Genomic DNA, 14,936 nt, shown 5'->3' with positions numbered 1-14,936 from the left:
CGTTCGGTCTATGCTTCGCTGGTGAATGAGATTACATATCTCTTGAGTTTTACACATACTTGCATTACTCACGTTTTTTTGTTCCTAGCATAAGGCTAGAGATAATTTAGCTAGTTTAGGTAGAGTTAATGGCAGGACAATGACTCGGCTTGGTTCTGGTCCTCTTAGAAGTTTTGAAGATAGTGCGAGATGACGGTAATGAATTGGTAATTTGAGTAATACAAGTATTTCTCCTGCAAAAAGAAAAAAAAACGCAAAGTATGTGTACTTTCTTATCTGAGACCGTTTAAGTCTGTTGTATTTCTAAATTTGTTGTTCCGTGATACCACAAGTCACTCAACCGGTTACTGACTGAAACTAGGTTGCTAGGAACTGATCTCCGCGCCACGCCATGACCTCCGAGCAGTCCCGGTTGGGCATCCCCCTCGACTTGTTGTAATCCTCCGCGGCCAACCGCTGCACAAACTTCACGGAATCCTGAAAACAAAACAAATATAGGGTTAGCCAAGACAGGGCCATGAGCCTATGATACTGCTGACTAATCAATATTTTGCGCTCTAGTGAAGTGAAGATCGAGACAAATGGAAGCTAGTGTGGCGGTGCCCGCCGCGCATGAATCACGGCTTTGGTTTATGTCCTGCCCCGGCCGTTCGTCTTGCCGGCGCACAGCAACAAAATTGACGGGGCAAATTTCACGGACGAAAAGCCGCACGCTTTCGCGGCCGCTTTGACGACAAGGCCGCCGTCGCCGTGTGCGGAACCGCGGACTAAAATATTGAAGCCAGTTAGGTAATTGAGCACTGTACCTGTGAGGCGTCGGGCTCGGAGACGGGGAAGCTGTCCCAGCGGCTCGGGTGCCAGAGCAGGGTGCTGCCGAACGCGAAGCGCGCCACGTCCACCGTGCCGGCCGGCGGTCTCGCCCTCACCGTCGGCGCACCCGCGGCGTCGGCCGTGGAGAACCAGCCGGTGACTGCCCACGGCGAGCCGCCGCACACCGGGCCTTCCACCGTCGCCTTCCGCTCGCGCTCCGACACGGTCGCCACCGGCCACGCGCCGAACGTCCTGCACCATAGACATGCACAGTGCACGTGTCAGTGGCACGTACCAAAAAGCGACGGCTAATGAATGAGTGCACAGAAATGGTTCAGATTGATTAAAGGTGGCCAATCATTCATCCATCCATGTTTCCCGGACTGGACGGCGGTGCCGACACTTGGGCGGGCGCTGAAGCAGAGGAGGCAGAGCATCGAGAGCAGAGCATGGTCCTCACATGCCATGCATGGTCGCGTTCGCGCGACACACATGGTACACTGCTGCTGGTGCTGCTGTGTGCTGTGGCATCCATCATGCCATGCCATCTAGCTATTCCTGGTCGATTCAAAGCTGCGTCGTACTATCATTGGTCACCATGGTCACCATGGCCTACTTCCAGTCGCATGCTTATTAACTGCTTGTCAACCATCAACTATTGTAGTACGTGTCCTCAAACTCCACCGACACCGGCCAAACACTCACTATGCTAACAATGTTCAAGAATCAAGATCATGCATCCAGCTGGTAACTCACTATGCTAAAATGCGGTTGTGATGGCGGTGAAAAAGTGCATGCACGATGCATGATCCGATGGCTAGAACGAAGTAGCTAAAAGTTTAGGAGGCACGACGCGCGCGCGCACTCACCTGATCTGCCTGAGCTGGTCGAAGAAGCGGAGGTCGTAGACGTCGCCGAGGCCGGCGAAGAGCACGACACCGCCCAGCCGGTGCTCCTCCACGTGCTCCAGCGCCAGGTTCCGCTGGTGGTGCCGCTCCTTCTCCACGCCGACGCCGTCGGCCGTGAAGTTCTCCGGGTAGGTCAGGTGCCGGTACGCCACCCCGGCGCCGCGCAGCAACCCCGACGTGGGCAGGGCCTCCGTTGCCCGCTCCACCACCAGCCACAGCACCGGCGGGGGCACGAGCCTGAGCGCGTGCGCGGCGCGCGTGAGCCCCGCGGCCCGCCGCTCCGGGTCGGACCGCTCGGTGGCGGTCACCACCAGCAGCAGCTGCGGCTGCCGCAGCGGCTCCAGCGCCGGCGGCCCCGGCGCCGGCGATGGGAGGACGGCGACGTGGACGCGCCCGTCCCGCAGCTGCCGCTGCTGCTGCCGGAGCAGGAGCACGGCGCGGTCGAAGGCGCCGTCGACGGCGTGGAGCGCGCGGGAGACGTGGGCGGAGGCGGAGGCCGTCCAGCGGGCGGCCGGGGCGAGGCCGGCGAGGAGGCCGACGAGGAAGCAGATGGAGGCGTGCAGCATGGCCCGACGGAGCAGCAGGGGGCGCCTCGCCCGCGGCTTCCTCGCCTTCTTCGGCGACGCCATGAGCGGCAGCAGGCAGCTTAGCTAGTGATGAGTGTTTGGTGAGCTAGTGTCAGTGTGAGCGAGTGTGATCGGGTGCCGCTTGGGTTTCTGGGTGGGAAACTGGAAATGATTCCATCCAAGTTGGACTTTGGTCTGGGATGGTGGATGTGATTCCGGCCAAATCTCGACTGACACGTACGCGTGGCCGGCACGCCGGGCTCAGAGCAGGGCGCTGCACATCCCATTTTTTACTCTGCTGTCCACTGGCAATGCTCTGCATGCATGGCTGAAAACGAGTTAATCTGTCGGATTTAGCTGTGATGAATGTATGTTTAATCGCAACGCAACTAATCCAATTCAAATAGTGCTGTATGAGACAGTGATGCGAGGTATAGGCCAGTCTAGTCGCCGTCTCCCGCCGTGCACTCAAGGGCAAACGACGCGCTTCAATTTTGTCCGTCGACCTCCTTCCTTGTCAGTCGTCGGGGTACTTGGCCATCATACAGCAGTGCCGATCGAGTACGGACGCGGTACTGGTGGCGACACTGTGCCTGCAATCAATGCACGCTTTCCATCCCGTTTGGTAGCGACTTGTTTTACTTCTTCTGTACAGTATACTCGTGTTACGGAAAGGAAATTTATTTTTACAGAAAGCTAACTTGTTCATGCTGATGGACAGACATTGGCATCTTCGGTTGATGCCAAGAGAAGAGATTGGCGATCATACATGGTTTGCTTTCGTTCCTTATCGGATGAGCCAAACAGAATTCAGTTTCAGAAACTCGACTCAACGTATCAGCAGGAACAGTACAGCGTATCCGAGGGATGACGGGAAGCAGAAGAAGAATTTTCCTTTCCGTGTCCTGAAGAAATAGATCTGCCGTGAGGTCTCTGAACTTTGTGTTCGTAATTCATACATATATATGTATGTTAAAGAGAGATCAACACAAGGGGATGTAGCTCAGATGGTAGAGCGCTCGCTTAGCATGCGAGAGGTATGGGGATCGATACCCCACTTCTCCAAAACTATTTTTCTTTTCTGTTTTGCTAGGCTGAACCTTTTTTTTTCTCTTATACTAGATGCAAGTAGCAACTATCCTCTATTTCTATCAATCAATCAGGTAAAAAAGAGCTCCAAACTGGGCTGTCTCCCTGCAAAACCTCGTGAGGCTATCGCAAAGATCAACATCCTGGATCACATGCTTCCTGTTGGTTTTAAGCGAGATGTACAGTGGACGGACTGGATACTCGCTGAACCTGAACCATTGACAGCATTGCTACACTGCTCTTAATCTGCCGCCCGTGCACACCGGAATAGCACAAAATGAAGCTTCATCTGGTCCGGAGGGGAGCACCGGCGGCCACCCACATAGCGGGTGCGGTTCTCGGACCGGACACCATATAGATACCGCGCCATTCATGGAGGCCATTATCAATATTGCCACTATTTTAATTTATTCGGTGTTCTTCTTCTATTAATCCAAGCACACGGGCATGTATTTATATGTTGAGTCCAAGAAACAAAATAATAGGATGAAGAAAATCTTTATTCGAATTTGAAGGTTACTTTCATCCAAGTGTTAAAACGCTTGAACAGATTTCTGCTACCTCGTGTCATAGTTTAACCAGACGATGAGCAATCGACATGGCTACACGAGGACTCTACTGTGTGGTATGGCCTGAATCTGAATAATCAGCACAAGTTACTTGCTTCAGGAGACTACTGTCAGTCCAGTAACACAGACTCGATAACTATTTATCTATCACCAACCCAGCTTTTGACCGTTGCCGAACGATTTCTCTTATCCCTGTCAATTGCGGCCCAATATTGGTGGTTGTCCCAGATAATCTGTGCTGCAGCTTCTTTTGTCCCCGATATTTTCTAGTCTTTGTATGTGAAGTTACTTGTATACAGTTTTGCTCCCTTCATGTAGATTACTTCTATACAGTCTTAGTCTGGTGCACTGGACTTGCCCCGGTGAACCATGGATCCGTCGTTTAGTAGTACGCCGTTGAAGTTCATCAGCTGTGATGTTCCTCTTTTTTTCCCAATGGGAGAAAACAATGCATCAAATGATTTTATTATGAGCAGTTGAAGGTACGCCTGTGTTATAAGGAGTGTATTTAAGGGTATAGCGATTGTGAAAGGAAGCTATTCACTAGCCTAGTATATTCCCAGAGAAAGCTAACTTGTTAGTGCTGATAAGACATTGGCATCTTGAATTGATGTTAGGCTTCCATCCATGTTTTTTTTTCTGTGGCCTGAAAAATACTTCCTCGGTCTGGAATTACTTGTCGATCAAATGGATCTAGCACTGAAATACATCTGCATATATCAATTTCAGTGATAACTAATTCCGGACGGAGGTAGTGCATCTGATGTTGGACACTGAACGTTGTGTTGCTGTTTGAATATATAAATATTTCGGTTTTGAAAGATGGTAGAGCGCTCGCTTAGCATGCGAGAGGTATGGGGATCGATACCCCACTTCTCCAATATTAATTTTTCTTTTATATTTTGCTAGGCTGAGCTTTTGTTTTTAGATGCTATATAGGGCTTAACTTCCAGATCAAGCAGCAAGTAAGAAAATCCTTTTATCAGTCGGGGCTAAAAGAGAGCACCAAACTGGGTTGTCTCCCTGCAAAAACTTCGTGATGCTATCGCAAAAATCAACATCTTGGATCAGATCAAAATGCTTCATTTCATGTAAAGTGGATTGGACAGGATACCCTCTGAACCTGAACCATGGACAACATTGCTTCCCTGTTCGTCGTCTGCTGCCCGCGCACGCCGGAATAGCACAAATGAAGCTTCATCTGGTCAGGGGGGAGCACCAGCTGTCACCCTCATGGCGGGTGCGGTTCTCGGACCGACACCGTCTAGATACTGGGCCATTCATGGAGGCCATCTTATCAGTCTTCAGAGCCTCCATTTCCGTTTATTAGACTTGGTTGTATTCTCGGAAGAAAAACTTGGTTAATGGAATTTTTTTTCAGGAGACTACCCGGTGGTCTGGCCTGAATCTGAATAATTAAATCTTATGACACAATTGCACAACATAAGATGGAAGTAGTGATTAATTGTGCTTGAACAGCAATTGACATGAGAATTCTACTCGGTGGTCTGTTCTGATTCTGAAAAATACTTCCTCGGTCTGGAATTACTTGTCGATCAAATGGATCTAGCACTGAAATACATCTGCATATATCAATTTCAGTGATAACTAATTCCGGACGGAGGTAGTGCATCTGATGTTGGACACTGAACGTTGTGTTGCTGTTTGAATATATAAATATTTCGGTTTTGAAAGATGGTAGAGCGCTCGCTTAGCATGCGAGAGGTATGGGGATCGATACCCCACTTCTCCAATATTAATTTTTCTTTTATATTTTGCTAGGCTGAGCTTTTGTTTTTAGATGCTATATAGGGCTTAACTTCCAGATCAAGCAGCAAGTAAGAAAATCCTTTTATCAGTCGGGGCTAAAAGAGAGCACCAAACTGGGTTGTCTCCCTGCAAAAACTTCGTGATGCTATCGCAAAAATCAACATCTTGGATCAGATCAAAATGCTTCATTTCATGTAAAGTGGATTGGACAGGATACCCTCTGAACCTGAACCATGGACAACATTGCTTCCCTGTTCGTCGTCTGCTGCCCGCGCACGCCGGAATAGCACAAATGAAGCTTCATCTGGTCAGGGGGGAGCACCAGCTGTCACCCTCATGGCGGGTGCGGTTCTCGGACCGACACCGTCTAGATACTGGGCCATTCATGGAGGCCATCTTATCAGTCTTCAGAGCCTCCATTTCCGTTTATTAGACTTGGTTGTATTCTCGGAAGAAAAACTTGGTTAATGGAATTTTTTTTCAGGAGACTACCCGGTGGTCTGGCCTGAATCTGAATAATTAAATCTTATGACACAATTGCACAACATAAGATGGAAGTAGTGATTAATTGTGCTTGAACAGCAATTGACATGAGAATTCTACTCGGTGGTCTGTTCTGATTCTGAATAACCAACGCATGTTGCTTGCTTCAGGAGACTATTGTCAGTTCTTGAACACAGAGTCAATAACTATTCATCTCTTGCAAATTAACCTATATTTCTGAACACACTAGCTTCTGAGACTGAGACTGTTATGAGCGAAAAATAAAATTATGATAACTGTGACGTGTTTCTCTCATTGCTGAATGATTTCCCTTATCCCTGTCAACTGTGGCTCAGTACTCGGTGGTTGTCCCAAGAATCCGTGTTGCAGCTGCTTTTGTTCCCCGATATTTCCTCGTCTTTGTACTGTATGAACTTACTTATATACAGCTTTGCTCCCTTCATGTGGATTACTTCTATGCAGTCTTAGTTAGGTGCATTGGACCTGCTCCAGTGAACCGTGGATCCGTCGTTTAGTAGTACGCTGTTCAACTTCATCAGCTGTGAGCCTGTGATGTGATGTTCCTCTGTTTTCCATGTGGGAGAAAATAATGCATCAAATGATTTTCTTCTGTAGGAGATCACAGTTTTGGGATCTTTTGAGTAGTTAATTATGCTACATAAAGGTAGTCTTGTGTTATAAGGAGTGTCGGTAGCATGGAGGATTTGTTAGGAATAGAACTACAAACGTCCTTCTCTTGAGCCTGCTCCTTCTGCAACTTATTTCCTGTAATGGTGTTGACTCATGAGCCATGACCATCCGGAACCTAAATAGATTTATCTGATTGCTCAACTCAGTTGTGATAGTTGAAGAAAAGGCTACTGGCTATAGTGTACTAACTATTTCTCTACGGTTCATATAAAACTTGAAATATCCTACATCTACATTTTTTTTCAAAAAGGAGGATGAGCCCAGCCTCTGCATCAGGGTGCAATACCCTACATCTACATGCAGCATATTTTTTCAAATTAAGGGACTTGTGAGTTGTGACCCCAAGTTTCATCTTTATTTTTTTTGAGAATCATCGGGGGAGGAGTCCCTCCACCTGAATATATTACTCAAAGTGGCCATTATGCCAGCAGTGTGGTCCAGTTTATAAGGAAAACCGGATCGAAAACCTTAACAAATTGACCTCGTTTATAAAAAGAACCAGGCCGAAAACCATACAAGGATCAAAATTAAAGAAGAAGAGAAGAAATGGGCGCCCAAGAGAAGACACGACCTAGCAGCAAACAAATGATCATCACCACGAGAGGCACTCGTAGATGAGGGGTGTTGTCGAGGGATCACAATACTAAGATTCTACAAACAACCTAAGTTTCATCTTGTTAATAGAGAAACACGGGTTAACGCCCAGTACTCACTGTTGATGCTAGGTTTTTTAGTCTGCTACGGTAAGTAACAAGATGTGTTTAGCTCTAGACAACCAGGGAATCCTATTTTAGGTGATGTATCCTAGAAAATAATGATTAATAAATTGAAGTTATTTTCATATTGAGTGACACGGTTTGGTCGTCAGAGGTACCATTACAAGTTCCCAACCATACCCGAGTAAGAAGTGTATCACAACTGTTATTGTGCATTTGCTTCATTTCATCGTATTAGTGATATGCTACCCTCATAAAGTAGATTTTACCAACAAAAGTTATATGCATTGTCTTTTTTCTTTTCTTTTGTCAAGCCAAAGCCTAGGTTTCTTTGTCTAAAGAGTAAAGATACTCAAGATCCCTACAAAGTTTGTTGTTTAAGAACTCAACAAAATTCACTAGGTAAACCCCTATCTTCTAATGTTTGGCAAGCTCGGATAGTTAACAACCTCATTTGTGATGTTTCTGTAAGGGCATATTTATCCCTAAGGTGTTTTGGTGATTGATGACAATGCTTTTGCGGACTAATCGTGTGCGTTGAGCTTTTCAGAGATTCATCCTTTGGCACGAGACGATTCCCTCCCCTCGATGTGTTATTCAAGACGGTGCAACTCTTTTGTTTCTATGTTGGTGGACTAGTTTCGTAGGAGTCACCGTACTATCAAGAGGGGATCCGCTTTGGTAAGGCTAGGGTGGAATCAACACGTACACATCCTTATTGCACCCGCTGAACCTTCCCGCTTCAATGGAGTACTCTTTCCCCTCTCTGTTTGCTTTGTCTGGTCCCAGCGGTAGTACCGCGGGCCACAGTGATAGTACCGCCCAAGCGCAACAAGCGATAGTACCGCTCCTCAGCGGTAGTACCGCTTGGAGCCTTCCGCCGTAGTACCGCTGCGGCTCCGTGCTCCTACCGCCTCGACTCGAGGGCCCCTTTTCTCGTGTCGGGTTTTGCAGCACTAGCTGCGGCACTAGAGATGGTAGTACCGCTCCCAAGCGGTAGTACCGCCATTACCACCGCGGTAGTACCGCTTAGGGTCCAGGACCTCGCTCCTTTCCTTTGCGCGGCAGTACCGCTAGGTGGGACGGTAGTACCGCTGGCTCAGCGGTAGTACCGCCTACCCCAGTGGTAGTACCGCTCTCCGTGGGGCTGCTTGGGGGGTAACGGTTGGATTGTTCCCCCCACTATATAAGGGGGTCTTCTTCCCCAAAGTTGACCTACCTCTTCCCCCAAAAGCTCCATTGTTGCTCCAAGCTCCATTTTCGCCCGATCTCTCTCCCTAGCCAATCAAACTTGTTGATTTGCTCGGATAGGTTGAGAAGGCCCCGATCTACACTTCCACCAAGAGAAATTTGATTCCCCCCACTAATCCCTAGCGAATCTTGTTACTCTTGGGTGTTTGAGCACCCTAGACGGTTGAGGTCACCGCGGAGCCATACTCCATTGTGGTGAAGCTTCGTGGTGTCATTGGGAGCCTATAATTAAGTTGTGGAGATAGCCCCAACCTTGTTTGTAAAGGTTCGGTCGCCGCCTTCAAGGGCACCAATAGTGGAATCATGGCATCTCGCATTGTGTGAGGGCATGAGGAGAATACGGTGGCCCTAGTGGCTTCTTGGGGAGCATTGTGCCTCCACACCACTCTAAAGAAGACGTACTTCCTCTCAAAAGGAAGGAACTTCGGTAACACATCCTCGTCTCCATCGGCTCCACTCTTGGTTATCTCATGTGTTTACTTGTGCAAGCTTATTTGTGTTGTATCCCTTGCTTGCTTGTGTACTTATTGTTGTTGCATCATATAGGTTGCTCACCTAGTTGCATATTTAGACAACCTACTTTGATGCAAAGTTTAATTTGGCAAAGAAAAGCTAAAAATTGTTAGTTGCCTATTCACCCCCCTCTAGTCAACTATATCGATCCTTTCAATTGGTATCAGAGCCTCATCTCTTTATTAAGGACTTTGCCGTCCGAAGAGTATGGTTGACACCGTAGACGGAGTGGAGGAACACTCCGGTGTGAATCCGATCTCGTCTACGGGTGATGGGGGAACCACAGTGTCCCATGAGGAATTCAATGTGGCTTTGGACACATTGAAAACCTCCATGACAACCGAGGTTGAAAGCATGTTTAATAAATTCTTAGAAGGACTTAAACTGTCTACCTCGCCGTTGAAAGTGGGTGATCCCACTGACAAGGTGACGGATGCTAACTCCGACAAGGGGAAGCTACTAGTGAAAATGAACCTTCTACTAGTGGTAGAAATGGCACCGACATCTTTGCCCATGTGGCACCTCCAGTTTATGGAGGACCGATTCCTTCTACTCATTTAAATCATGCCGGGCCTCCTCCTAAGATTGTGAAAAATGAGGACTTTGATTATTGGGTGTATCGCTTCAAGCATCATTTAAATCATGTGAATACTAACCTTTGGAGAATCATTGAAGAAGGTTTTCATCCACATGACCGAAGCAACTTCACCCCTAGAGAAGTCGTGGACCATCAATTCAATGAGAATGCTCTCTTCATCATTCAACATGCAGTTCTTCCTAAAGATCTCCCTCATCTTCGACCCTTCGCCATGGCCAAAGACGCATGGCATTGCGTTGTTTCCCTCTATAAGGGAAGTGCAAGCATTCAACACTCCAACTATGAAATGGTGCAAGACGAAGCCGATGAGTTTGCAATGAAAGAAGATGAAGAACCTAGTGAGCTCTTCTGGAGAGTCACCAAACTTGCGGTCTCACTCCAAGATCATGGGAGTAAGGACATGTATGACAATTGTATCAAGCACAAGTTTCTTAAAACAATGATGCCTTACCACAAGGCCTTATCCTCCATCATCCGTCAAAGACCGAACTTCCACTCCTTGACCTCAAACGAAGTGTTGGATGAGTTCGTGGCAATGATGATCTTGGACAAGACTGCCGACAACGCGGTGTTGCGCTCACAAATGGTAAAGAAGCCCAACCTTGCCTTGAAGGCCAAAGTTATTGTGGAAGAAGAGGAAGAAGAGGAAGATGAGGAGAGCAACCCCGAAGATACAAAATATGACTATCATGAACACATGGCTCTTGGTCAAGGCTATTCTGGAGCAAGAAGAACACAAGGCCCAACTTCAACAAGAACAACTCAAGTGGGCTCAAGGGCAAGCAATGTGTGAGAACATGTTACAATTGTGGCAATGTGAGCCATTTTGTTGTGGATTGCCCTTACGAGAATCGGGAATACAATGGTGGCAAGCTCATCCAAAAGGACAAAGCCAAGTCTTTCCCTAACAAGAGCAACTTCACCAAAAAGACTCCTACTCGAGGGTTGGTGGTTCAAGAAGAATACCATGAGGATGACGATGATGATGCAGATAATGAAGCCATGACCATGGCTTCCGTTGCCATTGCCACAACTCCACGGGTGTCCCTCTTCGACTCACTGATATATCTCCAACGTATCTACTTTTCGAAACACTTTTGCCCTTGTTTTGGACTCTAACTTGCATGATTTGAATGAAACTAACCCGGACTGACGCTATTTTCAGCAGAACTGCCATGATGTTGTTTTATGTGTAGAAAACAAAAGTTCTCGGAATGTCCTGAAAATCCTCGGAGGCAAGTTTCGAAAAATATAAAAAATACTAGCGAAAGAATCAAGACCAGGGGGCCCACACCCTGTCCACGAGGGTGGGGGGCGCGCCCACCCCCCTCGGCACGCCCCTGTCTCGTGGGCCCCCTGAGGCTCCGCCGACCTCAACTCCAACTCCATATATTTTGTCTCGCGGAGAAAAAAATCAGAGAGGAAGTTTCATTGCGTTTTACGATACGGAGCCGCCGCCAAGCCCTAATCTCTCTCGGGAGGGCTAATCTGGAGTCCGTTCGGGGCTCCGGAGAGGGGGATTCGTTGCCGTCATCATCATCAACCATCCTCCATCACCAATTTCATGATGCTCACCGCCGTGCGTGAGTAATTCCATCATAGGCTTGCTGGACGGTGATGGGTTGGATGAGATTTACCATGTAATCAAGTTAGTTTTGTTAGGGTTTGGTCCCTAGTATCCACTATGTTCTGAGATTGATGTTGCTATGACTTTGCTATGCTTAATGCTTGTCACTAGGGCCCGAGTGCCATGATTTCAGATCTGGACCTGTTATGTTTTCATGAATATATGTGTGTTCTTGATCCTATCTTGCAAGTCTATAGTCACGTATTATGTGTTATGATTCGACAACCCCGAAGTGACAATAATCGGGATACTTCTCGGTGATGACAGTAGTTTGAGGAGTTCATGTATTCACTATGTGTTAATGCTTTGGTCCGGTTCTCTATTAAAAGGAGGCCTTAATATGCCTTAGTTTCCGCTAGGACCCCGCTGCCACGGGAGGGTAGGACAAAAGATGTCATGCAAGTTCTTTTCCATAAGCACGTATGACTATATTCAGAATACATGCCTACATTACATTGATGAATTGGAGCTAGTTCTGTGTCACCCTATGTTATAGCTATTACATGAGGAATCACATCCGACATAATTATCCATCACTGATCCAATGCCTACGAGCTTTTCACATCTTGTGTTTCGCTTATTTACTTTTCCGTTGCTACTGTTACAATTACTACAAAACCCAAAAATATTACTTTTGCCACTGTTACCTTTATTACCATTCTACTTTGCTACTAAATACTTTGCTGCAGATACTAAGTTATCCAGGTGTGGTTGAATTGACAACTCAACTGCTAATACTCAATAATATTCTTTGGCTCCCCTTGTGTCGAATCAATAAATTTGGGTTGAATATTTTACCCTCAAAAGCTGTTGCGATCCCCTACACTTGTGGGTTATCAAGACTAATTTCTGGCGCCATTGCCGGGGAGCATAACTCTATTCTTTGAGTCACTTGGGATTTATATCTGTTGATCACTGTGAAGAACTTGAAAGACGCAAAAACTAAGATTCTGCCCTCAACTACGAGGGGAGGTAAGGAACTGCCATCTAGCTCTGCACTAGATTCTCCTTCTGTTATGAGTAAGTTTGCGACACCTAAACCTGCTACTGCTATGACTTCTGATATGTTGCATGTTATTGATGATGCCACTTCTGCTATGCATGATCCTTATGATGAAACTACTTCTGTGCGTGATACAACTTTGCCATTAGGTGAATTTCTTGATGAACAACTTGCTAGGGTTAGAGAGAATGAAATTATTGAAGATGCTATTATTGATGATAGTGATGATGAAAGTTCTCCCCCTGATTATGAATTACCTACTATTCCTGAGGGTTATGAATGAGGAAGATGCTAGAGCTATCTTTGCTTGTAAAGATAGCTATGATCTTAAGAAATTATTGGCTAAATGGAAGCAGCAGTCTCTTAATGCTAGAATGAAACCTGACCCTGCTTTTGCTACTTCACCTATCTGTGTTACTGATAAGGATTATGAATTCTCTGTTGATCCTGAGATTATTACTTTGGTTCAATCTGATCCTTTTTATGGACTTGAATCTGAAACTGTTGTGGCACATTTTACCAAGTTGAATGATATAGCCACCCTGTTTACTAATGATGATAAATCTCGCTATTTCTATATCCTCAAGATATTTCCGTTCTCATTAAAGGGTGATGCTAAGACTTGGTTTAATTCTCTTGCTCCTGGTTGTGTGCGTAGTCCCCATGATATGATTTATTACTTCTCTGCTAAATATTTCCCTGCCCATAAGAAACAAGCTGCCTTGCGGGAAATATATAATTTTGTGCAAATTGAAGAAGAGAGTCTCCCACAAGCTTGGGGGAGGCTTCTCCGATTACTTAATGCTTTGCCTAATCATCCTCTTAAGAAAAATGAAATACTTGATATCTTTTATAATGGACTAACCGATGCTTCCAAGGACTACTTGGATAGTTGTGCTGGTTGTGTTTTCAGGGAAAGAACAGTTGACGAAGCTGAATTACTATTGAATAATATGTTGACTAATGAAAATAATTAGACTCTTCTTGAGCCAATTCCTGAACCAATTGAGCCAATTCCTGAGCCTATTCTTAAACCCACTCCGAAGAAGAGAGGTGTTTTATTTCTCAGTCCTGAAGATATGCAAGAGGCAAAGAAATCAATGAAAGAAAAAGGTATAAAAGTTGAAGATGTTAAGAATTTACCACCTATTGAAGAAATACATGGTCTCAATGTACCGCCTGTTGAAGAACCACATTGTCTTGATAACCCAACACAGGTAGTAAAGGTAAATTCTCTCTATAGATATGATAAAGTTGAAATTCCCTCTACTAAATTTCATAGCCCATGCTTATATGAATTTGATGACTTTATGGCTAGACAAGAAAGTTTTAATGCTTATGTTGGTAGAGAATTAAAGAATAACGCTTTCGAGATAGGACGCGTGAGTGATTATATGGCTAGAGTTAAAGTTGAACTTAAACTCATTAGCAAATATGCGTCTATGGTTGCTACTCAAGCTGAGCAAGCACTTAAAGCTCAAAATGATTTGCTTGATGAATTAAATAATAAACCTGATTTTGTTGTTAGAGTGGCTACTGGAACTGGTAGAATGACTCAGGAACCTTTGTATCCTGAAGGCCACCCTAAGAGAATCGAGCAAGATTCTCAGAGAAACAATTTAGAGGCACCTAGTTCTTCTAGAAAGAAGAAAAAGAAAAACGATAGGAATTTGCATGCTTCTAGTGAACCCGTTGTAGACACACCTGAGAATCCCAATGACATTTCTATCTCTGATGCTGAAACACAATCAGGTGATGAACATGAACCCACTGATAATGTTAATGATAATGTTCATGTTGATGCTCAACCTAGCAAAAACAATGAAGTAGAAGTTGAACCTGTTGTTGATCATGATAACCCACAATCAAAGAATCAACATTATGATAAAAGAGATTTTGTTGCTAGGAAGCACGGTAGAGAAAGAGAGCCATGGGTTCAGAAACCCATGCTCTTTCCTCCTAAACCATCCAAGACAAAGGATGATGAGGATTTTGAGCGCTTTGCTGAAATGATTAGACCTATTTTCTTACGTATGCGCTTAACTGATATGCTTAAAGTGAATCCTTATGCCAAGTATACGAAGGATATCATTACAAATAAAAGAAAGATACCGGAAGCTGAAATTTCCACCATGCTTGCTAATGACACTTTTAAGGGTGGAATACCAAAGAAACTTGGAGATCCGGGGGTACCATACCATGCTCCATTAAAAGAAATTATGTTAGAACTGCTTTATGTGATCTTGGAGCCGGTGTTAGTGTTATGCCTCTCTCTTTATATCGTAGACTTGAATTGAATAAGTTGACACCTACTGAAATATC

At 45.6% G+C, this 14,936-nt stretch overlaps 1 protein-coding gene and 1 non-coding gene across 2 annotated transcripts; one reads left to right on the top strand and one right to left on the bottom strand.

Moving 5' to 3' along the window:
• Positions 1 to 190: 190 nt before the first annotated feature.
• LOC119362188 (probable beta-1,4-xylosyltransferase IRX9) lies at positions 191 to 2,579 on the bottom strand. Its single transcript, XM_037627391.1, has 3 exons — positions 1,680 to 2,579; positions 807 to 1,062; positions 191 to 477 (listed from the first exon to the last, which is right to left on the bottom strand). The coding sequence occupies exons 1-3, from the start codon at positions 2,345 to 2,347 to the stop codon at positions 358 to 360; spliced, it is 1,044 nt and encodes a 347-aa protein (XP_037483288.1). The 5' UTR covers positions 2,348 to 2,579; the 3' UTR covers positions 191 to 357.
• Positions 2,580 to 3,276: 697 nt separating this feature from the next.
• Positions 3,277 to 3,349, top strand: TRNAA-AGC. The gene has a single exon. It is a non-coding gene; the product is annotated as a tRNA-Ala (tRNA).
• Positions 3,350 to 14,936: the final 11,587 nt, after the last annotated feature.

Source organism: Triticum dicoccoides, chromosome 2B, assembly GCF_002162155.2.
Source record: "Triticum dicoccoides isolate Atlit2015 ecotype Zavitan chromosome 2B, WEW_v2.0, whole genome shotgun sequence".
NCBI lineage: Eukaryota > Viridiplantae > Streptophyta > Magnoliopsida > Poales > Poaceae > Triticum > Triticum dicoccoides.
The sequence above is the reverse complement of the archived record's forward strand: the minus strand, read 5'-3'. Positions and strand labels throughout refer to the sequence as shown.